This window comes from Esox lucius, chromosome 17, assembly GCF_011004845.1.
Source record: "Esox lucius isolate fEsoLuc1 chromosome 17, fEsoLuc1.pri, whole genome shotgun sequence".
NCBI lineage: Eukaryota > Metazoa > Chordata > Actinopteri > Esociformes > Esocidae > Esox > Esox lucius.
The window spans coordinates 14,624,435-14,649,468 of record NC_047585.1 but is presented as its reverse complement, the minus strand read 5'-3'; the positions used below and the strand labels follow the sequence as shown (position 1 = coordinate 14,649,468).

The 25,034-nt window shown below is 46.4% G+C and overlaps 1 protein-coding gene across 8 annotated transcripts in view; it reads right to left on the bottom strand.

Annotated features, from left to right (window-relative positions):
• si:dkey-264d12.5 (trichohyalin) overlaps window positions 1-25,034 on the bottom strand; it is a 50,203-nt gene that overhangs the window by 20,262 nt on the left and 4,907 nt on the right. For 4 of the 8 annotated variants that reach the window (XM_010882018.5, XM_010882021.5, XM_010882022.5 and 1 more), the window contains exons 3-9: window positions 23,202-23,413; window positions 21,196-21,279; window positions 20,538-20,709; window positions 9,569-9,640; window positions 9,278-9,393; window positions 3,682-3,767; window positions 99-489 (exon numbers count right to left, since the gene is read on the bottom strand). In XM_010882018.5, the coding sequence (XP_010880320.2) occupies window positions 99-489; window positions 3,682-3,767; window positions 9,278-9,393; window positions 9,569-9,640; window positions 20,538-20,709; window positions 21,196-21,279; window positions 23,202-23,413 (1,133 nt within the window). The remainder of the gene's footprint in view (window positions 1-98; window positions 490-3,681; window positions 3,768-9,277; window positions 9,394-9,568; window positions 9,641-20,537; window positions 20,710-21,195; window positions 21,280-23,201; window positions 23,414-25,034) is intronic. The other 4 variants (XM_010882019.5, XM_010882020.5, XM_020055770.3 and 1 more) reach the window with 4 other exon arrangements.

Genomic DNA, 25,034 nt, shown 5'->3' with positions numbered 1-25,034 from the left:
AGGATAAGGTTCTATTGGTCCTAAACCATTCAAAATAAATCTGTAGCCACTCCTAGTGACCAGTGTTAACAATGTTGGACAGACAGGAGTCATCTCACCTTAGTCTGCACTTCTTTCACCGGCCTTCTTTGCTGTTGCTCGTTCTGAACCAGAGGTTCATTCAGGTTCAACTCCATCTCCTCTCTTACTCTCTTCATAAATTCATAATCCTTCTTCTCCTCATCCATCTTAGTCTTCAGGTCCTTACACAACCTCTCCTCCTCCTTTTTCCTGGAAGTTATTTCCTCAAACTCCTCCTCAACCTCCTCAGTCCTCTCCATCAGTAGCTCCAGGACCTTTTCTTCCTCCTCTCTCCGCTTCTTCAGTTCCTCATACTCCTCCTGTGCATTCTTTATAGCATTTATAAGCTCATCGTATTTCTCCTGCAACCTCTGAATTTGATGCTGCATCTCATCCAGTTTGTATCTGGTCTCTGATTGCTGGAGGGATCTGTGTTAAGGAGAGAACAAGACGACCATCACCCTTCCTTCACTTAAGTGACTGGAAATGGAAACATACAGTATTTCACTAAAGTGAAATATTTCATTATATCTTTTCATGTGAGAACACACATGAAAAGATATAATGAAATGACACTTTGCTACAATGTAAAGTAGTCAGTGTACAGCTTGAATAACAGTGTAGATTTGTTGTCCCTTCAAAATAACACAACACACAGCCATTCATGTCTAAACCGCTGGCAACAAAATTGAGTACACCCTTAAGTGAAAATGTCCAAATTGAGCACAAAGTGTCAATATTTTGTTTGGCCACCATTATTTTCCAGCACTGCCTTAACCCTTATGGGCGTCACAGGTTGCCACTGGAGTCCTCTTCCACACCTCCATGACGAAATCACAGAGCTGGTGGATGTTAGAGACCTTGCGCTCCTCCGCCTTCCGTTTGAGGATGTCCCACAGATGCTCAATAGGGTTTAGGTCTGGAGACATGCTTGGCCAGTCCATCACCTTTACCCTCTGCTTCTTTAGCAAGGCAGTGGTCATCTTGGAGGTGTGTTTGGGGTCGTTATCATGTTGGAATACTGTCCTGTGGACCAGTCTCCGAAGGGAAGAGATCATGTTCTGCTTCATTATGTGACAGTACATGTTGACATTCATGGTTCCCTCAATGAAATGTAGCTCCCCAATGCTGGCAGCACTCATGCAGCCCCAGACCATGACACTCCCACCACCATGCTTGACTGTAGGCAAGACACACTTGTCTTTGTACTCCTCATCTGGTTGCCGCCACACACGCTTGACACCATCTTAACCAAATAAGTTTATGTTGGTCTCATCAGACCACAGCACATGGTTACAGTAATCCATGTCGTTAGTCTGCTTGTCTTCAGCAAACTGTTTGCGGGCTTTCTTCATCTTTCATCATCTTTAGAAGGTGCTTCCTATTGGGACAACAGCCAAGCAGACCAATTTGATGCAGTGTGCGGCATATGGTTTGAGCACTGACAGGCTGACCCCCCATCCCTTCAACCTCTGCAGCAATGCTGGCAGCACTCATACGTCTATTTCCCAAAGACAACCTCTGGATACAACGCTGAGTATGTGCACTCAACTTCTTTGGTCGACCATGACGAGGGCTGTTCTGAGTGGAACCTGTCCTATTAAACCGCTGTATGGTCTTGGCCACCGTGCTGAAGCTCAGTTTCAAGGTCTTGGCAATCTTCTTATAGCCTAGGCCATCTTTATGTAGAGAAACATAAAGATGTTTTTTTTCCAGATCCTCTTCAGTTCTTTGCCATGAGGTGCCATGTTGAACTTCCAGTGACCAGTATGAGGGAGTGTGAGAGAAATAACACCAAATATAACACACCTGCTCCCCATTTACACCTGAGACCTTGTAACACTAACGAGTCACATGACACCGGGGAGGGAAAATGGCGAATTGGGCCCAATTTGTACATTTTCACTTGGGGGTGTACTCACTTTTGTTGCTAGTGGTTTAGACATTAATGGCTGTGTGTTGTGTTATTTTGAGGGGACAGCAAATATACACTGTTATACAAGCTGTACACTCACTACTTTAAATTGTAGCAAAGTGTCATTTCTTCAGTGTTGTCATATGAAAAGATATAATCAAATATTTGCAAAAGTGTGAGGGGTGTACTCACTTTTGTGAGATACTGTATATAGTACCAGCTAAACGTTTGGACAGACCTACTGATTCAAGGCTATTTCTTTAATTTGACTATTTTCCACATTGTAGAATAATAGTGAAGACATTAAGACTATATACACACATGTGGAATCATTCAGTAGCCAAAAACATGTTTAATCAAAATACTTTTAATTTTAGATGCTTGAAAGTAGACAACCTTTGCGCACTTAGTATTCTCTCAACCAGCTTCATGAGGTAGTCACCTGAAATGATTTTCCATCAGTCTTGCAGGAGTTCCCACATATGCAGAGTACCTGTTGGCTGCTTTTCCTTCACACTGTGGTCCAACCCATCCCAAACCATCTCAATTGGGTTGAGATTTGGTGATTGTGGATGCCATGTCATCTGATACAGCACTCCAACACTCAACTCTCTCCCTCTATACCAGGGGTGTCCAAACCATTCCACGGAGGGCCGTCTGTCTGCAGGTTTTTGGTTTTTCTTATAAATTGGTTCCCAGTTCACACCTAAACAACCAGGTGAGGGTAGAAACTAACCAATTAGTAACCTAATTAGTCAATCAGGTACGAGGAGAGAGTGAAAACCTGCAGACACATGGCCCTCCGTGGAATAGTTCGGACACCCCTGCTCTATACTCTCTCTTGGTCAAATAGTCTTTACACAACCTTGAGATGTGTTTTGGGTTATTGTCCTGTTGAAAAACAAATGATAGTCCCAGTAAGCAAAAATCAGATGGTGTATCACTGCAGAATGCTGTGGCAGCCTTGCTGGTTTAGTGAATACAACATTTTAAATCACAGACAGTGATTATCAAGGCACACCCACACCATCACACCTCCTCCTCAATGCTTCAAGGCGGGAACTACACGTGGATATCATTCGTTCACCCACTTTGCGTCTCACAAAGACATGGCTCTTGGAACCAAAACTCTCATTTGGACTCATCAGACTAAAGGACAGATTTTCACTGGTCTAATGTCCATTTCTTGGACCAAGCAAGTATCTTCTTACTAATGTCCTTCAGTAGTGGTTTCTTTATAGCCATTCAACCATTAAGGTCTAATTCACGCTGTCTCCTCTGAACAGTGGATGTTGAGATGTGTCTGTTAGTTGAACTCTGTAAAACATTTGATGCATTGATGGTTTTGGGACTGCACGTGAAGAAACTTTCATTATGTCATTACAGACAAGGATGGTCTTCGGTATACCAACCACAATCCATGTCAAAACACAACAGATGGTTGTGACTACTTTGAAGTATCCACAATATGAAATGTATTTTGATCTGTTCAACACTTTATTGGTTGCTGCATGATTCCATGTGTTATTTCATAGTTTTGATGTCTTCACTATTATTCTACAACGTGGAAAATATTAACTAAATAATACCTTCAAAGGGGTAGGTGTGTCAACATTTATTACTGGCACTATATTTAAGAGACAACACAAATCTAAATCATACACTGGGTTTTGTTTGGAGTTCATTTGTTAAAGTTAAGGAGCAACCTTTTGTCCGTCTTATGTTGGTCCACAAGCTGCAGGTCGGTCTGGAGAGACACACTGTGTGTCTGAGGCACAGACTGCTCTTCTCTCTGACACAGAGCACAAAGGCAGTTAGGAACACTGCTGTGAAGGCAACACTCAAAACAACAGATAAAAACATCTGCATTAACATAAAATTATTTTGAAGTGACATTGTCATAAACATGTTTTTATTACCCCTCCATGAACTGCCACCTTAACGCGGTGGAGGGGTTTGAGTACCCGAGTGACCCTAGGAGCTATGTTGTCTGGGGCTATATGCCCCTGGTAGGGTCTCCCAAGGCAAACAGGTCTTAGGCGACGGGTCAGACTAAGAGCAGTTCAAAACCCCCTTAATGATGATAAAGACTTTGAGTTCCGTGACGTCGCCCGGTATGGCGCAGCCGGGGCCCCACCCTGGAGCCAGGCCCGGGGTTGGGGCTCGTAAGCGAGCGCCTAGTGGCCGGGCCTTTCCCCATGGGGCCCGGCCGGGCTCAGCCCGAACGGGCGACGTGGGGCCGCCTTCCCGTGGGCTCACCACCCACGGGAGGGACCATAAGGGGCCGGTGCGAAGTGGATCGGGCGGCAGTCGAAGGCAGGGGCCTAGACAACCCGATCTCTGGACACGGAAACTAGCTCTAGGGACGTGGAATGTCACCTCGCTGGCGGGGAAGGAGCCTGAGTTAGTGCGTGAGGTTGAGAGGTTCCGATTAGAGGTAGTCGGGATCACCTATACGCACGGCTTGGGCTCTGGAACCACACTCCTTGAGAGAGGATGGACTCTTCACCACTCTGGAGTTGCCCATGGTGAGAGGCGGCGGGCTGGTGTGGGTTTGCTTATAGCTCCCCAGCTCTGCCGCCATGTGTTGGAGTTTACCCCGGTGAACGAGAGGGTCGTTTCCCTGCGCCTACGGGTCGGGGATAGGTCTCTCACTGTTGTTTGTGCCTATGGGCCGAACGGCAGTGCAGAGTACCCGACCTTCTTGGAGTCTCTGGGAGGGGTGCTGGAAAGTGCTCCGACTGGGGACTCTATCGTTCTACTGGGGGACTTCAACGCCCACGTGGGCAACGACAGTGACACCTGGAGGGGCGTGATTGGGAGGAACGGCCCCCCTGATCTGAACCCGAGTGGTGTTCAAGTTATTGGACTTCTGTGCTAGTCACAGTTTGTCCATAACGAACACCATGTTCAATGCATAAGGGTGTCCATCAGTGCACGTGGCACCAGGACACCCTAGGCCGGAGGTCGATGATCGACTTTGTTGTCGTCTCATCTGACCTGCGGCCGTATGTCTTGGACACTCGGGTGAAGAGAGGGGCGGAGCTGTCAACTGATCACCACCTGGTGGTGAGTTGGATCCGATGGCGGGGGAGGAAGCTGGACAGACTCGGCAGGCCCAAGCGTACTGTAAGAGTCTGCTGGGAACGTCTGGCCGAGTCTCCTGTCAGAGAGATCTTTAACTCCCACCTCCGGCAGAGCTTCGACTGGATCCCGAGGGAGGCTGGAGATATTGAGTCAGAGTGGACCATGTTCTCCACCGCCATTGTCGAAGGGGCCGCTCGGAGCTGTGGCCGTAAGGTCTCCGGTGCCTGTCGAGGCGGCAATCCCCGAACCCGGTGGTGGACACCGGAAGTAAGGGATGCCGTCAAGCTGAAGAAGGAGTCCTATCAGGCCTGGTTGGCTTGTGGGACTCCTGAGGCAGCTGACGGGTACCGGCAGGCCAAGCGGGCTGCAGCCCGGGTGGTTGTGGAGGCAAAAACTCGGGCCTGGGAGGAGTTCGGTGAGTCCATGGAGAAGGACTATCGGCTGGCCTCGAAGAGATTCTGGCAAACCATCCGGCGCCTCAGGAGAGGGAAACAGTGCCCTACCAACGCTGTTTACAGTAGAGGTGGGCAGCTGTTGACCTCAACTGAGGATGTCGTCGGGCGGTGGAAGGAGTACTTCGAGGATCTCCTCAATCCCGCCATCACATCTTCCATTGAGGAAGCAGAGGATTGAGGAAGCAGAGGTGGACTCGTCCATCACCCGGGCTGAAGTCACTGAGGTGGTCAAGAAACTCCTCGGTGGCAAGGCACCGGGGGTGGATGAGATCCGCCCTGAGTACCTCAAGTCTCTGGATGTTGTGGGGCTGTCTTGGTTGACACGCCTGTGCAACATCGCGTGGCGGTCGGGGACAGTGCCTCTGGGATGGCAGACCGGGGTGGTGGTCCCTCTTTTTAAGAAGGGGGACCGGAGGGTGTGTTCCAACTATAGGGGGATCACACTTCTCAGCCTCCCCGGGAAAGTCTATGCCAGGGTTCTGGAGAGGAGAATACGGCCGATAGTAGAACCTCGGATTCAGGAGGAACAGTGTGGTTTTCGTCCGGGCCGTGGAACACTGGACCAGCTCTATACCCTCTACGGGGTGTTGGAGGGTTCATGGGAGTTTGCCCAACCAATCCACATGTGTTTTGTGGATTTGGAGAAGGCATTCGACTGTGTCCCTCGCGGCATCTTGTGGAGGGTGCTTCGGGAATATGGGGTCCTGGGTCCTTTGCTAAGGGCTGTCAGCTCCCTGTACGACCGAAGCAGGACCTTGGTCCGCATTGCCGGCAGTAAGTCAGACTTGTTCCCAGTGCATGTTGGACTCCGGCAGGGCTGCCCTTTGTCGCCGGTTCTGTTCGTAATTTTTATGGACAGAATTTCTAGGCGCAGCCAGGGGCCGGGGGGTGTCAGGTTTGGGGACCACACAATTTCATCTCTGCTCTTTGCGGATGATGTTGTCGTGTTGGCCCCTTCTAACCAGGACCTTCAGCATGCACTGGGACGGTTTGCAGCCGAGTGTGAAGCGGTGGGGATGAGAATCAGCACCTCCAAATCCGAGGCCATGGTCCTCAGTCGGAAAAGGGTGGCTTGCCCACTTCAGGTTGGTGGAGAGTGCCTGCCTCAAGTGGAGGAGTTTAAGTATCTAGGGGTCTTGTTCACGAGTGAGGGAAGGATGGAACGGGAGATTGACAGACGGATCGGTGCAGCTTCTGCAGTAATGCGGTCGATGTATCGGTCTGTCGTGGTGAAGAAAGAGCTGAGCCGCAAGGCGAAGCTCTCGATTTACCAGTCAATCTACGTTCCTACTCTCACCTATGGTCATGAGCTTTGGGTCATGACCGAAAGGACAAGATCCCGGATACAGGCGGCCGAAATGAGCTTTCTCCGCAGGGTGGCTGGGCGATCCCTTAGAGATACGGTGAGAAGCTCGGTCACCCGGGAGGAGCTCAGAGTAGAGCCGCTGCTCCTCCACATCGAGAGGGGTCAGCTGAGGTGGCTTGGGCATCTGTTTCGGATGCCTCCGGAACGCCTTCCTGGGAAGGTGTTCCGGTCCCGTCCCACCGGGAAGAGACCCCGGGGAAGACCTAGGACACGCTGGAGGGACTATGTCTCCCGGCTGGCCTGGGAACGCCTCGGTGTCCCCCCGGAAGAGCTAGAGGAAGTGTCTGGGGAGAGGGAGGTCTGGGCATCCCTGCTTAGACTGCTGCCCCCGCGACCCGGCCCCGGATAAGCGGAAGAAGATGGATGGATGGATGTTTTTATTAACAGTTGATTTGTTCTAGTTTGATTTGTTGAGTTCTCATCTTCATACTTTGGTTTTACCTTAGCCAAGTTAGTATGCTGCTGAGCGTCAGTGCATAGTAGTATAAATTTGATCTGGTGCATTGAGAGAAGATCACTTAAACGAGAAGAGAACTATCACATTCAAGCCCAACTGTGTAATTGACAGTTTCAATCAAGTGTTGGTTTTACATTTGAGTAACAAAAGAGGTTACTCCTATTGCAAATATATCATGATTGAATTTAATAAAAAATAACCAGAATTTGGAATGGTTGAAGCATGATACTGATAAGATATACAACTGTGACAACATCAGTGGGGAGAATTGCTCAGAGAAGGTAGGCCTCCAGGTGAGTTGTCCCTACAGGATAACTACCCAGGATCCCCAATGGGACATTCCTTCTCAGGCTTTTGATGTTGTTGGTAATCTCCAGTTGTTGTCTAAGTTTCCTAAGAAAGAACCTCATTTGTTTTTCACACTGTTTAAACATGTGACAGACTCTCAGACTTTGCCAGATGCAGACGACACATTGATGCTACAGTATGCTCTGACTGGTAAGGCCCAGGAGGCTTATTCATCTCTCTGTGCTACTACATGGATTAAGAGAAATTTAAAGTTAAAACTGCTTTTCTTCCTGCTTAAGAATTGGTGCCGGAATCGAATCAATAGTGTTTCAGAACAAATAATAGGTGACAAACAATCCCATGTTGAATTTTTGTGTGAATTGTTGACTGAATGTAATCATTAATGTAGTGCATCAGCAGTCACTAATTTTGAAGATTTGTGAAACTGATTGTACATTTGTAGAATCTTTCTAACAATCTGCTATTTCTGCTAATTTCCATATTGATTTAAACCTGGTTCACATAGTGATGAGTAAGATCTGTTAATATTGTCAAGGTTAAGGCCACTGGAAGAATATATTCTTGTTACTGGCCAACTTAAAACCTGTTGCGCTAGCAGGGCATTGTCTAAATCCAGTTGTGCAAGATTGTAAACTGTCTAAACACAGAGGGTTATGTGCAATGTTTCCAATTTTGAATAACTGAAATAACTGTCTGTTCCTTTGTGCAACTTCCTGGTACACAATTACAGTGAACACTGAGGCTGTACCCACTTCAAGTTAGTTTCATACAGTAGTTAATAGGCTGTTGTGGCTATTTGAGGCTACAATCAAAAACAGTGGAACAAATCTTATAGAATTTTCATATACTGTAGAAAAAGCTTTTAATTTACAGTAGCCTTTGTGATGTTCCGTGCAGGCCTACGCTCAATTAAACTTTTTTTACATTCATGATTTTGTATTTGGTCTTTATAAAACAACGGGCCACAACTCTGAAAAGTAAATAATAATTACTATAAAAATAATTATACAATGTATGCTACACTGTTCTTATTGACTTTTTTACAGTACTTAACCAAGCCTGTGTTTAAAATACATCATGCCTCTAAATTGGAAAAGCATTTGTACTTTACAGATACAGTGAGGGAAAAAAGTATTTGATCCCCTGATTTTGTATGTTTGCTCACTGACAAAGAAATTATCAGTCTATAATTTTAATGGTAGGTTTATATGAACAGTGAGAGAAAGAATAACAACAAAGAAAATCAGAAAAACGCATGTCAAAAATATTATACATTGATTTGCATTTTAATGAGTGAAATAAATATTTGATCCCACTGCAAAACATGACTTAGTACTTGGTGGCAAAACCCTTGTTGGCAATCACAGAGGTCAGACGTTTCTTGTAGTTGGACACCAGGTTTGCACACATCTAAGGAGGGATGTCAGTGGGCAAACGTACAAAATCAGCAGGGGATCAAAAAAAGAATTCCCTCACTGTTTGTGGAGAAAGCGAAGGTCTCTCGAGAATAATAAGCAATGTATATTCATTATTTTAGTAGATTACCATCTCTAACAGGGCATTTTTTCTGCATCCATGGTGCAAACCCATGTAGTCAGGGCTCTGATCTAATTATGTTAGTAGATTACCATCTCTATCAGGGCTTTTCTTTCTGCGTCCATGGTGCGCACCCGTGTTCTCAGGGCTCTGATTTCCTGGTTCAGGCGATCATTCAGCTCCTTTGCTTTACGCAACTCCACCACGTCTGCAGGAGTGACAGAGGGACATTTTAAACTTCACACTATGGGCATTGCTGTCTCCACATTAGTTCCTCTTACAGAGCCTTCATCAACTTCTGGAAAAGAGATATTGAGCAGTTCCTTTGGGATTCTGAAAGGCTTTTCTCTGAGAACAGAAAGAAAATATATATATAACTTTACCACATTTCTTCAACTTTTCCACTTCATGTCTAAGCAGTTCTACCTCCTGCTGAGCTCCCTGCAGCTCTGGCTCTGTTTAAAGAGAAAACAATAAACAGTGACATTTTAGAAATTGGGTGCATTTGGAAAGTACTGAGATCCCTTCCCTTTCTCCACATTTTGTTTTACGTTACAGCCTTATTTTAAAATTGATTAAATACATATAAAATGTAAAGACTTATCAGAAAATGCAATGATGTGCAATCATTTAAACCTTATATTCAATATAAGATAAACTGCTCAAAAAATTAAGGGAACACTTAAATCACATATTCGGTCACAATTAATGAAATATATTAAAAGGTGAAAATCTTTTTCTATACATTGTGTAATTCATTCAGAACAAAATGACGTAACAACGGCCAATGGCAACCAAAATCACCAACTGATTGAGGGCTGGATTCAATCCCACACTGAAAATCAAAGTAAACAATTGAAATCACATGCTGTTCCAACTCATAATGTGACTCAGTTGTGTGCATGGCGCCCACGTTCCCTGTATGCACTCCTGACAACGTCTGGTCATGCTCCTGATAAAACAGCGAGTGGTGTCCAGGGGGATCTCCTCCTGGACCTGGATCAGGGTATCAGTGAGCTCCTGGACAGTCTGTGGTGCTACTGGGAGGTGTCGGATGCCCTGATACATAACGTCCCAGAGGTTCTCACTTAGAACGTGAGGGCCAGTCAATTGCATCAATGATTTCATCATTCAGGAACTGCCTACACACTCTGGCCACATGAGGCTGGCATTGTCCTGCACCAGAAGGAACCCAGGACCCACTGCACCAGCGTAAGGTCTGAAGATGGGTCTGAGGATTTCATCCCGGTACCAAACAGCAGTCAGGGTACAGTTGGCTAGCACCTGGAGGTCTGTGTGACCCTCCAAGGATATGTCCCCCCTGACCCAACGCCAAACTGGTCATGCAGGATGATGTTGCAGGCAGCATAATGTTCCCCATGGCCTCTCCAGACTCTTTCACATCTGTCACATGCTCAGTGTGAACCTGCTCTCATCTGTGAAGAGAACGGGGCGCCAATGGCGGTCCTGCCAATTCTGGTGTTCTCTGGTGAATGACAATTGAGCTGCATAGTGCTGGGCTGTGAGCACAGGTCCCGCTAGAGGATGTCGGGATCTCATGCCACAATTTGGTCAGAAACAAGTTTGGTCAGAAACATGCACACCAGTAGCCCGCCTGAGGTCATTTTGTAGGGCTCTGGCAGTGTTCCTCCTCACGCAAAGGAGCAGATACCGATCCTGCTGCTGGGTTGATGCCCTTCTACGGCCCTGTCCAGCTCTCCTCGTGTAACGGGCCGTCTCCTGTTATCTCCTCCTTGCTCTTGAGACTGTACTAGGTGACACAGCAAATCTTCTTGCGATGGCACATATGGAAGTGCCATCCTAGAGGAGCTGGACTACCTGTGCAACCTGAATGGGCTGCAGGTACCACCTCATGCTATCAGTAGTGATAAGGACACTATCAAAATTAGAAACTAGAGAAGAATCAGTCAGGAAGTATGAGGAGAGAGCAATTGTCAGCCACCACCTGCAAAACCATTGCCTTTTTGGGGGTTGTCTTTCTGTTGCCTCTCCAGTGCATCGGTTGTCACTTTCATTTGCACCAAAACAGGTGACTTTGATGAACTACTGTTTTTGCTTCCTAACTGGATGGACTGATATCCCTGAATTTTAATTGACTTGGTGTTATACTGTGGTGATTACGTGTTCCCTTAATTTATTTGGGCAGTGCAGAATGAAGACAACATATCAAATGTTGAAACTGAGAAATTATATTTTTTCTTCAAAAATATATGCCCACTTTGAATTTGATATTTGAATTTGATGCCAGCCACACGTTTCAATAAAGCTGGGACAGGGGCAACAAAATAACAATAACTATTGTGTTCAAATTTGACGAGTAGGCAAAGTATTGTCTATGGGAAATAATGTGTACAAGTGCTGATTGGAAAAATGCACAGCTAGCATAACTGTGTAGATTATTAATCTCCCCATTCCCCTGATGGAGCACGTCGAAAACAGTGTCTTTCTGAGCGACCTGTTCTGAGCAATATGTCAAAAACACACAAATTACTACTACACAGGATGTGTTTTGGGCCTGGTCTACATCCAGATCCAGTATATTACACTGCAAGTCTACTGTCCAGGTCCAGTGTATTACACTGCAAACCATTCCTGAACCATTTTTGCTTTGTGGCAGGGTGCATTATCCTGCTGAAAGAGACCAATGCCATCAGGGAATACCACTGCCATGAAAGGGTGCACATGGTCAGCAACAATGCTTAGATAGGTGGTACTTCCATGCCCCCTACTGGTTCCCTGCCGTCAGGCAGTACTCCTTCATATCAACCTGTCCAACCATGCCCCTCATCACCCGAATAGTGATCACCTGTGTTTGATTACCACCTGTCCTTGGTTACCCTTTATATTCAGTCCGGTCCTTAGTTCCTTGTGAGGTATTGTTTGTTCACGACTCTACTGAGCTCTCCAGTTTACTACTCCCAGTGTTGTTTTCATGACAGTCGCTATCCTTGTTCATTTTGACCTTGTCTCTGCCTAGCCCTTCGTGTACTATTGCTTCCGCTGACTGCTTACCTGTGTACTGCCTTACCGCCTGCCTTGGGACCCTGTCTTACCGCCTGCCTTGGGACCCTGTCTTACCGCCTGCCTTGGGACCCTGTCTTACTGCCTGCCTTGGGACCCTGTCTTACCGCCTGCCTTGGGACCCTGTCTTACCGCCTGCCTTGGGACCCTGTCTTACCGCCTGCCTTGGGACCCTGTCTTTGGAGTGTGGACTGGGTGTGTTGCCTAATAAACCTTGGATCCCCATCCTGTGTCAGTGTATTCCTGACAGGTCAAAGTAACATCTACATAAATGGCAGGACCCAAGGTTTCCCAGCAGAACACACCTCCACATGCTTGTCTTCCCATAGTACAACCTGGGGCCATGTGTTCTCTATATGTTTGCCTGGTAAGTGACGCACATGCACACGCACGTGATTCATCAGACCAGGCCACCTTCTTCCATTGCTCCGTGGTCCAGTTCTGATGCTCACGTGCCCATTGTAGGCACTATCGGCAGTGGACAGGAGTCAGCATGGTCACCCTGACTGGTCTGCGGTTACACAGCCCCATACACAACTAACTGTGATGCACTGTGTTCTGACACCTTTCTATCAGTACCAGCATTAACCTTTTCAGCAATTTGAGCTACAGTAACTCGCCTGTTGGATCAGACCACAAGGGCCAGGCTTCACTCCCCACATGCATCAGTGAGCCTTGGCCGCCCATGACCCTGTCACTAGTTCACCGCTTTTCCTTCCTTGGACAGCTTTTGATTGGTACTGACCACTGCAGACCGGGAACACACAAGGGCTGCAGTTCTGGAGATGCTCTGACCCAGTCATCTAGCCATCACAATTTGGCCCTTATCAAAGTCACTCAGATCCTTATGCTTGCCCATTTTTCCTGCTTCTAACACATCAACTTTGAGGGCAGAATGTTCACATAATGACATTATCAGTGTTATTCAATTCACTTGTCAATTGTCATAATGTTATGGCTGATTGGCGTATTCCATTTTTCGGGGTCATGCATGACTTCCTGTGGATGCAGGACGCTAAAAGAGTACAGAGTGGACTAGCCCTGTGATGAAAACATCCAAAGCACAGCTCTCTATGACACTCGGAAACCCTTTAATGATTGTGTACAGATTTTAGGAGTTGCCAATGTATTTCAGTGGGAGGCCTTTATAACACATTGGGGGGGGGGGTCACAAGTGACACCCTGTAGACCCACAAGGCTACGGATCGTAATGGGAAGACTAGGCCAACCCCCGATGAAAATATTTGAAGCACAGCTCTCTACTACACTCTGAACCCCTTTAAAGTTTGAGTTGAAACTTGAGGAGTAGACAATGTATCGTCCATGGGAGACAACGTGCAACGTGCCTGTGTAGATTATTCATGGTGACAATCAATCAATCAATCAATCAAAATTTATTTATAAAGCCCTTTTTACAACAGCAGTTGTCACAAAGTGCTTTACAGAGACACCCGGCCTTAAACCCCAAGGAGCAAACAACAGTAGTGTTGGATTTCAACTGAGAACGGGATGGAGGCTGTGATAAAGAGAGGGCCGAAACAGGGGGGCTTATGAAATGGTGGATATGAAAGGAGCACCAAGCATATATTAAGTTTGCACTTTGTTATGCAGTGAAGTATATTAAGTTTTTGTGCAACATCAAGTTAATTACACTCTTTATGACTTACAAAATTGCCAGGATAAAATGTCAATATTTTGTTACCCGATTGTTAAGTACTTTAACGTTTAATCATGAATTAGAAAGTACACATTTGTACTCACATGTGCTGTTATTTATCACAAAAAAAGAGAATCATAAACTACTTCAGATGGATGCAGATGCTCACCGTGGGTAAAATGAATACTCCATTAGATGAATGTATAGACCAAGAGACAGTGAGAAACAGATATTATTCTTATTAACCTGTGTCCAGTACAATGGAAGTCAAATGTAATTTTAAGAGCCAATGAAACTAATATTAGCGGAATGACATTTAGCATGTTATCGGTTCCTAAATGTTTTCAGTCCCTGTTAGGGTGGCCATCTTCATTTTGGAAATGAAGATGTTTGGGCTTTCAAAAAAAACTATTTTGTATATTTGGAAAAAGCAAGAGCCCACTCTCCAGGAAGGATGGGGTAGCCTAGTTTTGTCTGTTGCTGCTCCCCTGCTCTGGAATAGTCCCCCATCCCACATTAAGTCCCGTTCCACCATTGCAATTCTAAATCAAATTTAAAGAGCCACCTTTTTCTCTTGGTTTTAGTTCAGTCTGAGGTTGTCCCTTGGTTTTTGTCAAGTCCACTCTTTACTTATTTTTAACGTCCTCTTACTATTTTAATCTGTTATTGGTTTTATTAAACGTTTTATTGTATTATTTGATGTGATTTAACATAAGTTTTGTTGTCTTAAGTGTTTTCCATTTTAGCTTTACCCTCTATGTATTATATGTAATATTGTATTATAGTATGTATTGTTGCATTTTATGTATTATTCCTTTAATCATGTATACAGACCCGGCGGCATGAGGGCATTGCCCCCCAGCAAGAATTCCATGGCAATCAAAAGCCCGTCCTAGCGCCTGCACGTTTACCTGTTTCGAGGCAGATGTTAATCCATCTGCCTTGACTGTAAAGCACTTTGTGTCAATTCCTGTTGTTTTTAAATGTGCTATATAAATAACAGTGACTTCATTTTCCACCAAGTGGGATATTGGTTAAATATCTCTCACACATACAGTGAGGGAAAAAATTATTTGATCCCCTGCTGATTTTGTACGTTTGCCCACTGACAAAGAAATGATCAGTCTATAATTTTAATGGTAGGTTTATATGAACAGTGAGAGACAGAATAACAACAAAACAATCCAGAATATAAATTGATTTGCATTTTAATGAGTAAAAAGTATTTGATCCCCTCTCAATCAGAAAGATTTCTGGCTCCCAGGTGTCTTTTATACAGGTAACGAGCTGAGATTAGGAGCAAACTCTTAAAGGGAGTGCTCCTAATCTCAGCATGGAACCTGTATAAAAGACACCTGTCCACTGAAGCAATCAATCAATCAAATTCTAAACTCTCCACCTTGGCCAAGACCAAAGAGCTGTGTCCAAATATGTCAGGGACAAGATTGTAGACCTACACAAGGCTGGAATGGGCTACAAGACCATCGCCAAGCAGCTTGGTGAGAGGGTGACAACAGTTGGTGCAATTATTCGCAAATGGAAGAAACACAAAATAACTCTCAATCTCCCTCGGTCTGGGGCTCCATTCAAGATCTCACCTTGTGGAGTTGCAATGATCAGAACTACACGGGAGGATCTTGTCAGTGATCTCAAGACCGCTGGGACTATATTAACCAAGAAAACAATTGGTAACATACTACGCCGTGAAGGACTAAAATCCTGCGTGCCCCACAAGTTGCCCCTGCTCAAAAAAGCACATGTACAGGCCAGTCTGAAGCGTGCCAATGAATATCTGATTGATGCAGAGGAGATCTGGGTGAAAGTTTTGTGGTCAAATGAACCCCTAATATCGAGCTCTTTGGCATCAACTCAGAGGAGGAGGAATGCTGCCTATGACCCCAAAAACACCATCCCCACCATCAAACATGGAGGTGGAAACATTATGATTTGGGGGTGTTTTTCTGCTAAGGGGACAGGACAACTTCACCCCATCAAAGGGACGATGAACAGGGCCATCCATCCATCCATCCATCTTCTACCGCTTATCCGGGGCCGGGTCGCGGGGGCAGCAGTCTAAGCAGGGATGCCCAGACTTCCCTCTCCCCAGACACTTCCTCTAGCTCTTCCGGGGGGACACCGAGGCGTTCCCAGGCCAGCCGGGAGACATAGTCCCTCCAGCGTGTCCTAGGTCTTCCCCGGGGTCTCCTCCCGGTGGGATGGGACCGGAACACCTTCCCAGGAAGGCGTTCCGGAGGCATCCGAAAAAGATGCCCAAGCCACCTCAGCTGACCCCTCTCGATGTGGAGGAGCAACGGCTCTACTCTGAGCTCCTCCCGGGTGACCGAGCTTCTCACCCTATCTCTAAGGGATCGCCCAGCCACCCTGCGGAGAAAACTCATTTCGGCCGCCTGTATCCGGGATCTTGTCCTTTCGGTCATGACCCAAAGCTCATGACCATAGGTGAGAGTAGGAACGTAGATTGACTGGTAAATCGAGAGCTTCGCCTTGCGGCTCAGCTCTTTCTTCACCACGACAGACCGATACATCGACTGCATTACTGCAGAAGCTGCACCGATCCGTCTGTCAATCTCCCGTTCCATCCTTCCCTCACTCGTGAACAAGACCCCTAGATACTTAAACTCCTCCACTTGAGGCAGGCACTCTCCACCAACCTGAAGTGGGCAAGCCACCCTTTTCCGACTGAGGACCATGGCCTCGGATTTGGAGGTACTGATTTTCATCCCCACCGCTTCACACTCGGCTGCAAACCGTCCCAGTGCATGCTGAAGGTCCTGGTTAGAAGGGGCCAACACGACAACATCATCTGCAAAGAGCAGAGACGAAATCGTGTGGTCCCCAAACCTGACACCCTCCGGCCCCTGGCTGCGCCTAGAAATTCTGTCCATAAAAATTACAAACAGAACCGGTGACAAAGGGCAGCCCTGCCGGAGTCCAACATGCACTGGGAACAAGTCTGACTTACTGCCGGCAATGCGGACCAAGCTCCTGCTTCGGTTGTATAGGGACCTGACAGCCCTTAGCAAAGGACCCAGGACCCCATATTCCCCAAGCACCCTCCACAAGATGCCGCGAGGGACACAGTCGAATGCCTTCTCCAAATCCACAAAACACATGTGGATTGGTTGGGCAAACTCCCATGAACCCTCCAACACCCCGTAGAGGGTATAGAGCTGGTCCAGTGTTCCACGGCCCGGACGAAAACCACACTGTTCCTCCTGAATCCGAGGTTCTACTATCGGCCGTATTCTCCTCTCCAGAACCCTGGCATAGACTTTCCCGGGGAGGCTGAGAAGTGTGATCCCCCTATAGTTGGAACACACCCTCCGGTCCCCCTTCTTAAAAAGAGGGACCACCACCCCGGTCTGCCATCCCAGAGGCACTGTCCCCGACCGCCACGCGATGTTGCACAGGCGTGTCAACCAAGACAGCCCCACAACATCCAGAGACTTGAGGTACTCAGGGCGGATCTCATCCACCCCCGGTGCCTTGCCACCGAGGAGTTTCTTGACCACCTCTGTGACTTCAGCCCGGGTGATGGACGAGTCCACCACTGAGCCCTCATCCTCTGCTTCCTCAATGGAAGACATGTCAGCGGGATTGAGGAGATCCTCGAAGTACTCCTTCCACCGCCCGACGACATCCTCAGTTGAGGTCAACAGCTGCCCACCTCTACTGTAAACAGCGTTGGTAGGGCACTGTTTCCCTCTCCTGAGGCGCCGGATGGTTTGCCAGAATCTCTTCGAGGCCAGCCGATAGTCCTTCTCCATGGCCTCACCGAACTCCTCCCAGGCCCGAGTTTTTGCCTCCACAACCACCCGGGCTGCAGCCCGCTTGGCCTGTCGGTACCCGTCAGCTGCCTCAGGAGTCCCACAAGCCAACCAGGCCTGATAGGACTCCTTCTTCAGCTTGACGGCATCCCTTACTTCCGGTGTCCACCACCGGGTTCGGGGATTGCCGCCTCGACAGGCACCGGAGACCTTACGGCCACAGCTCCGAGCGGCCGCTTCGACAATGGCGGTGGAGAACATGGTCCACTCGGACTCAATATCTCCAACCTCCCTCGGGATCCAGTCGAAGCTCTGCCGGAGGTGGGAGTTAAAGATCTCTCTGACAGGAGACTCGGCCAGACGTTCCCAGCAGACCCTTACAGTACGCTTGGGCCTGCCGAGTCTGTCCAGCTTCCTCCCCCACCATCGGATCCAACTCACCACCAGGTGGTGATCAGTTGACAGCTCCGCCCCTCTCTTCACCCGAGTGTCCAAGACATACGGCCGCAGGTCAGATGAGACGACAACAAAGTCGATCATCGACCTGCGGCCTAGGGTGTCCTGGTGCCACGTGCACTGATGGACACCCTTATGCTTGAACATGGTGTTCGTTATGGACAAACTGTGACTAGCACAGAAGTCCAATAACTGAACACCACTCGGGTTCAGATCAGGGGGGCCGTTCCTCCCAATCACGCCCCTCCAGGTGTCACTGTCGTTGCCCACGTGGGCGTTGAAGTCCCCCAGTAGAACAATAGAGTCCCCAGTCGGAGCACTTTCCAGCACCCCTCCCAGAGACTCCAAGAAGGTCGGGTACTCTGCACTGCGGTTCGGCCCGTAGGCACAAACAACAGTGAGAGACCTATCCCCGACCCGTAGGCGCAGGGAAACGACCCTCTCGTTCACCGGGGTAAACTCCAACACATGGCGGCAGAGCTGGGGAGCTATAAGCAAACCCACACCAGCCCGCCGCCTCTCACCATGGGCAACTCCAGAGTGGTGAAGAGTCCATCCTCTCTCAAGGAGTGTGGTTCCAGAGCCCAAGCCGTGCGTAGAGGTGATCCCGACTACCTCTAATCGGAACCTCTCAACCTCACGCACTAACTCAGGCTCCTTCCCCGCCAGCGAGGTGACATTCCACGTCCCTAGAGCCAGTTTCTGTGTCCAGAGATCGGGTTGTCTAGGCCCCTGCCTTCGACTGCCGCCCGATCCTCTTTGCACCGGCCCCTTATGGTCCCTCCTGTGGGTGGTGAGCCCACGGGAGGGCGGCCCCACGTCACCCGTTCGGGCTGAGCCCGGCCGGGCCCCATGGGGGAAGGCCCGGCCACCAGGCGCTCGCATTCGAGCCCCAACCCCGGGCCTGGCTCCGGGGTGGGGCCCCGGCTGCGCCATACCGGGCGACGTCACGGAACAGGGCCATGTACCGTCAAATCCCTCAGCCAGGGCATTGAAAATGGGTTGTGGATGGGTATTCCAGCATGACAATGACCCAAAACACATGGCCAAAGCAACAAAGGAGTGTCTCAAGAAGAAGCACATTAAGGTCCTGGAGTGGCCTAGCCAGTCTCCAGACCTTAATCCCATAGAAAATATGTGGAGGGAGCTGAAGGTTCCAGTTGCCAAACGTCAGCCTCGAAACCTTAATGACTTGTTGAAGATCTGCAAAGAGGAGTGGGACAAAATCCCTCAAGATGTGTGCAAACCTGGTGGCCAACTACAAGAAAGGGTTTTGCCACCAAGTACTAAGTCAAATACTTATTTCACTCATTAAAATGCAAATCAATTTATAATATATATATATAATAATGTGTTTTTCTGGACTTTTTTGTTGTTATTCTGTCTCTCAGTGTTCAAATAAATCTACCATTAAAATTATAGACTGATCATTTGTTTGTCACTGTTTGTCACTTTGTTTGTCAAATAATTTTTATCTGGGATAACCACACCACTGATGTTACAGTGCGTCTGACTCTCCATATCCAGGGCAACGATGACTTTGAGTGTCAAACTCTCCTGTCATTCTGATTTAATAATTCAGTTTTATGAAACTCTTTGGGTTTTATTATTTCTCGTGTCAATCCAAACTTGTGAAAACGTAAAGTAGGGTGTGCATGAAAATGCTAATCGCGTCCCGTATTGATTGTGTAAGGGACAGTGTCCCATATTATACAGGACGGGTGGCAACCCTAGTCCCTGTGCTAATGCTTGTTAGCGATTGTGTAAACATTCTTCAGATGTATTCGTTTAAAATATAGATTATTATTTACTACATCAATGAGCTATAATCTACATGCCTTTTATAAATGAAAGGTAAAGTTAGATTTTTGGAAAAAGACGGCCACCAGTGTTATCTAGGGTGACCAGACGTCCCAGTTTGCCTGGGATTGTCCTGGTTTCAAGCTGGTTGTCCCGCTTGAACTAAAATGTCCCGGTTTTCGACAATCACTAGCAAATGATCACGGTTTTCACCACAATTTTAATAATAATACTGTAATGTTTCCACATACGAGTCGGAGACAAACAAACAACTGCGTAGAACTGCTTAGCAAAGCTACAATTCTCATCAAAGCTAAAAATAAAACGCTCCACCAACCACAAGCATGCATGATGACCAACATGTGTGCATAAGCACATACATGTGCGGTACACAAGAGTTTGAAAATGCACAGGATATCCTGTATTGAGGGTAAAGTCATCTAGCAGCTCTCTTCTGGTCCATAATCCTTAGCAGGTTTTCTGAAGTTCAAAATCAAATATGGCAGTGTTATCCCCATGTACTTGCTTCTATATCTGTGACTCGGATCAGTGAAAAGTGAGGCCAAGAAAATCAGAGATAGAGATGGGCTGGATGCTATCTAGCCTCACCATATGCACTCTGGGTCATGCGGGCTGACTCCAGCTCGTCGGTCAGATGGCGGATCTCTTTGTGAGCCATGGCCAAGCGACGAGAAGCCTCCTCCAGGTCTCTCTCCAGACGGGCCCATTCCCGCTCCACACTGAGCGCTGACCCCAACTCTGACCCTGGCTTTAGCTCAACCTGGGGAGCAGAGGAGAGGAGATCACTTGACGGAGAATGGAGAGAAATCTGTAATCTCTCTAGAGGAACATTCATTTGAGGAATGATTCAGTGAAGAAAAAGTTAGCTGTGAGTCAATAGCCATTTCCAAAGCTGGGGATTGTTGAAGGGTATTAACTGAAACATAGATCAATTTGAATACATAACAATTCTGGTCAGAACAAGAAAGCACGCATGCATTTGGATCAGATACAATACCACGACACAGTAAAGCTTCAGACTTTGATTCACCCACTCAATTCACACCCAACTACCCAAACAAACCTGGATCGATGTTAATAAAACATAATAGAGAGTGAATGATGAAATGATAGTGCAGTTAATACAGATTATAAAGGACATGCATTGGGTCCCCACACTTCACTGAACAATACCAAGTATTTCATAATGTGTGTTGGCTTATCCAAGTGTTAATGGGGATGCAGAATCATTTAGAAGTCAATTTACAGAGGTAAAAGGGTGTCTGCTCTGAGCTGCTTTGCGGTGTCCAAACAGCCTCTTCCATGGGCTTTGGCTGTGTAAAGGTGCCCCCTTGTGGAGAGAGTTGAATAAATGAACAGTTCAGTAACAGACGCACAAAATGGCTCTTGAATGGTATACACACACACAGGGGCGTTGGACTGGGGGGAAAAGGGGTACTAAGTATATAGGGCCCTAATGTGTAGAGGGGCCCTCAAAAAATGTTTGAATCTTGAATAAAGTGGGGAGGGGCCCTCAGAGACCGCCTATGTACAGGGCCCAGAATTTTGTGCTACATCCATGCACACACACACACACACAAATATATACACATATATACACACGTGTATGTATATGTATGTGTGTGTGTATATGTATGTATGTATATAGACATTCCATTCTAGTGTCTGTTAAATCACAGGCACACCTCATTTTAGTTATTTTACTTGAGGTAGTGATTAGGTGATTACCTGAACCAAATCGAATTTAATGAGGAAAAGTATAAAAACCACTGCTGTGTTCATCACTATCCTCTTGCAATAGGACGAAATGGATGGCAAAAACAGTGCAAGTAGTACCTCAGAGGTAATTTGAATTCAGCATGACAAAATAGTTGAAAAGAAAAGCTTTGAGGAAAAGAAGGGTACAATTCTGGCTTTACTGGCAGAGGGATACTGAGAGCGTCAGGTTGCTTCCATCCTGAAATTTCAAAGACGGCGGTTCATAAGAACAAGATCAAGCAACAGACATTGGGGACAACAAAGCAACAGACTGGCAGAGGGCAAAAACGACTGTCCACTGACAGAGAAGACAGTAAACTTATTCGAATCTCTCTCAACAACCGTAGGATGACATCAAGTGACCTACAAAAAGAATGGCAAACAGCAGCTGGGGTGAAGTCCATGACGAGGACGGTTCGAATCAGGCTCCTAGGGGCAGGGCTGAAGTCATGCAAAAATAGAGAAAAAAGCGCTTCATCAATAAGAAGCAAAGATGAGCCAGGCTGAAGTCTGCAAAAGACCATAAGGATTGGACCGTAGAGGAATGGAGTAAGGTCTTCTTCTCTGATGAGCCAAACACCTGGTCATCTAATGGAGACCTGGAGAGGCCTATAAGCCACAGTGTTTCGCAGCCCACTGTGAAATTTGGTGGAAGATCGGTGATGATCTGGGGATACTTCACCTAGGCTGGAATCGGGCAGATTTATCTTTGCGAAGGACGCATGAATCAAGCCAAGTACAGGGTTATCCTGGAAGAACACCTGCTTCCTTCTGCTCTGACAATGCCCCCCAACTGTGAGACTTGGTTTTTCCAGCAAGACAATGCTCCATGCCACACAGCCAGGTCAATCAAGATGTGGATGGAGGGCAACCAGATCAAGACCCTGTCATGGCCAGCCAATCTCCAGACCTGAACCCCATTGAAAACCCCTGGAATTTGATCAAGAGGAAGATGGATGGTCACAAGCCATCAAACAAAGCCTAGCTACTTGAATTTTTTCACCCAACAGCAATGTGACATACTGGTGGAGAGCATGCCAAGACGCATAAAAGCTGTGATTAAACATCTGGGTTATTCCTCCAAACATTGATTTCTGAACTCTTCCTAAGTTAAAACACGAATATGAATTTGTTTTCTTTGCATTATTTGAGGTCTAAGGTTATTTTTGAGGTTATTTTGACCAGTTGTTATTTTCTACAAATAAATACTCTAAATGACAATATTTTTATTTGGAATTTGGGAGTAATGTAGTCAGTAGTTTATAGAATAAAACTGTACATTTTACTCAAACACATAACATAGTAAAACAAGAGAAACTGAAAAAAATTCCTGAGCTATATCTGTTAGATGTTGGCTAATTCCTTAACCACTGGAATGAAGGGAAACAGTGGGTCTTTGGTACACTTGTGAGTCTTATTTCTCTATTCTGAACTTAATTCAATTTAATCCTGGACAGAATGGAGAAAGGAGTTACTGAAGCAATTTAGTCTCACCTGATCCATGTTTTTAGGCTGGGACTGTGTCTCCTGCTGGCTGGCCAAGGTATTGTATGCCTTCACATTGTTTACCTGGGGGTCATCGGGTCTTTCCAGCAGGGAAGCCCTTTCCACCAACAGGTAGGCCACCTGTTCACTGGGGCTGCAGGGGATGACCTCCGCCAGGCCCTCTTGGTACAACATCTCAGCCACCTCATTCATCTGGGCATCTGCACACTCAGTAGCACAGAGAAGAGTCAAGACTACAGTCCATTTGTAAAGTATTCAGACAACGTCAATTTCTCCACATGTTGTTTATATAGACTTCATTTATAATTCACTAAATATTCTGTTTGTTTTCATCTACACACTACACCCCATTAGAGAAACCAAAAACAAATGTATTGAAAATAAAAAACTTATGTACATAGGTATTGAGACCATTTACCATGACACTCCAAATTGATCTCATTCATCTTGGGGCCTTTTATGTCTCTAGAACTTGATTTGAAATGAGCTGTAGCAAGTTCAATTGTTTGGACACTACTGGAGACACACTCCTGTCTACAGTGTGTATAGAAAAGAATCACCCCCCTTTTGCTTTGCAGCCTGAAATGAAAACGGACAAAAACAATTTTTGTTTTATTCAGCTGTATTTACAACTTATAACATCCAAGTGAAAGATATAATACCAACTTGTCAGAATTATTTTTTTTTTTTTTTTTTTTAAACTGAATCACTGAGTTGGAAAAATAATAACCCCCCTCCTAAAAATGACTTGTAAACCCAACCAGGTGTAGTTAATCACCTTCTCAATAGCACACAAAGCCAATTGACTTTCAACTGTGATCAGCTGTGGTCATTTTGATTAGCTCAGCATGAAACAAGCTTTTCCTGAAGCATTTCAGTCCTTGGTAGTGCAACTGAAGAAAACAATCAACTATGGGTGGCAAGGCATTGTCAAAAGATCTCCGGGATACAGTGGTGGACAGGCACAAGTCAGAAGATGGATACAAAAAAATGTCAAAGGCTTTATCAGTGTCTAGAAGCACAGTGAAGTCTATTATTAAGAAGTGGAAGGTATTTGGTACAACACAGACCCTCCCTGGGTCAGGATGTCACTCCAAACTGGATGAAAGAGCCAGGAGGAAACTGGTCAGAAAGGCTACCAAGAGGCCTACAGCAAATCTTGAAGCTGTTGAAGGAATTCATGACAGAGTGGTCATTGTGTGCATGTGACAACAATATCACAAATTCTCCACAAATGTGGCTTGTATGGGAGGGTTGCAAGAAAAAAGCCACTCCCCAAGAAAGGCCACATGCAGTCACAACTGAGCTTTGCCAAAACGCACCTTGAAGATTCTAAGGCCACGTGGAAAAAGGTGTTTTGGTCAGATGAGACTAAAATTTAATTATTTGGCCTCAACACCAAATGATATGTCTGGTGAAAATCCAATACAGCTCACCATCCAAATAACACCATTCCTACAGTAAAGCATGGAGGTGGTAACATCATGGTATGGGGTTGCTTCTCCGCAGCAGGGACTGGAGTACTTGTCAGGATAGAAGGAAAAAATGGATGGGGCAAAATAATGTCAATTTCTTGAGGAAAATATGTTGTTCTCTTCCAGAAAGTTGTCAATGGGAAAAAGATTTACCTTCCAACATGAGCAAAACAGCAAAACTGACCATACAGTGGTTGAAGGAGAAAAGGGTGAATGTCCTTGCATGGCCTAGTCAGAGCCTGGACTTAAACCCCATTGAAATTCTGTGGAATGACTTGACCATCAAATTTAACTGAACAGTTCTGCAAAGAAGAGTGGTCAAATATTGCAACGTCTAGTAGAGGCA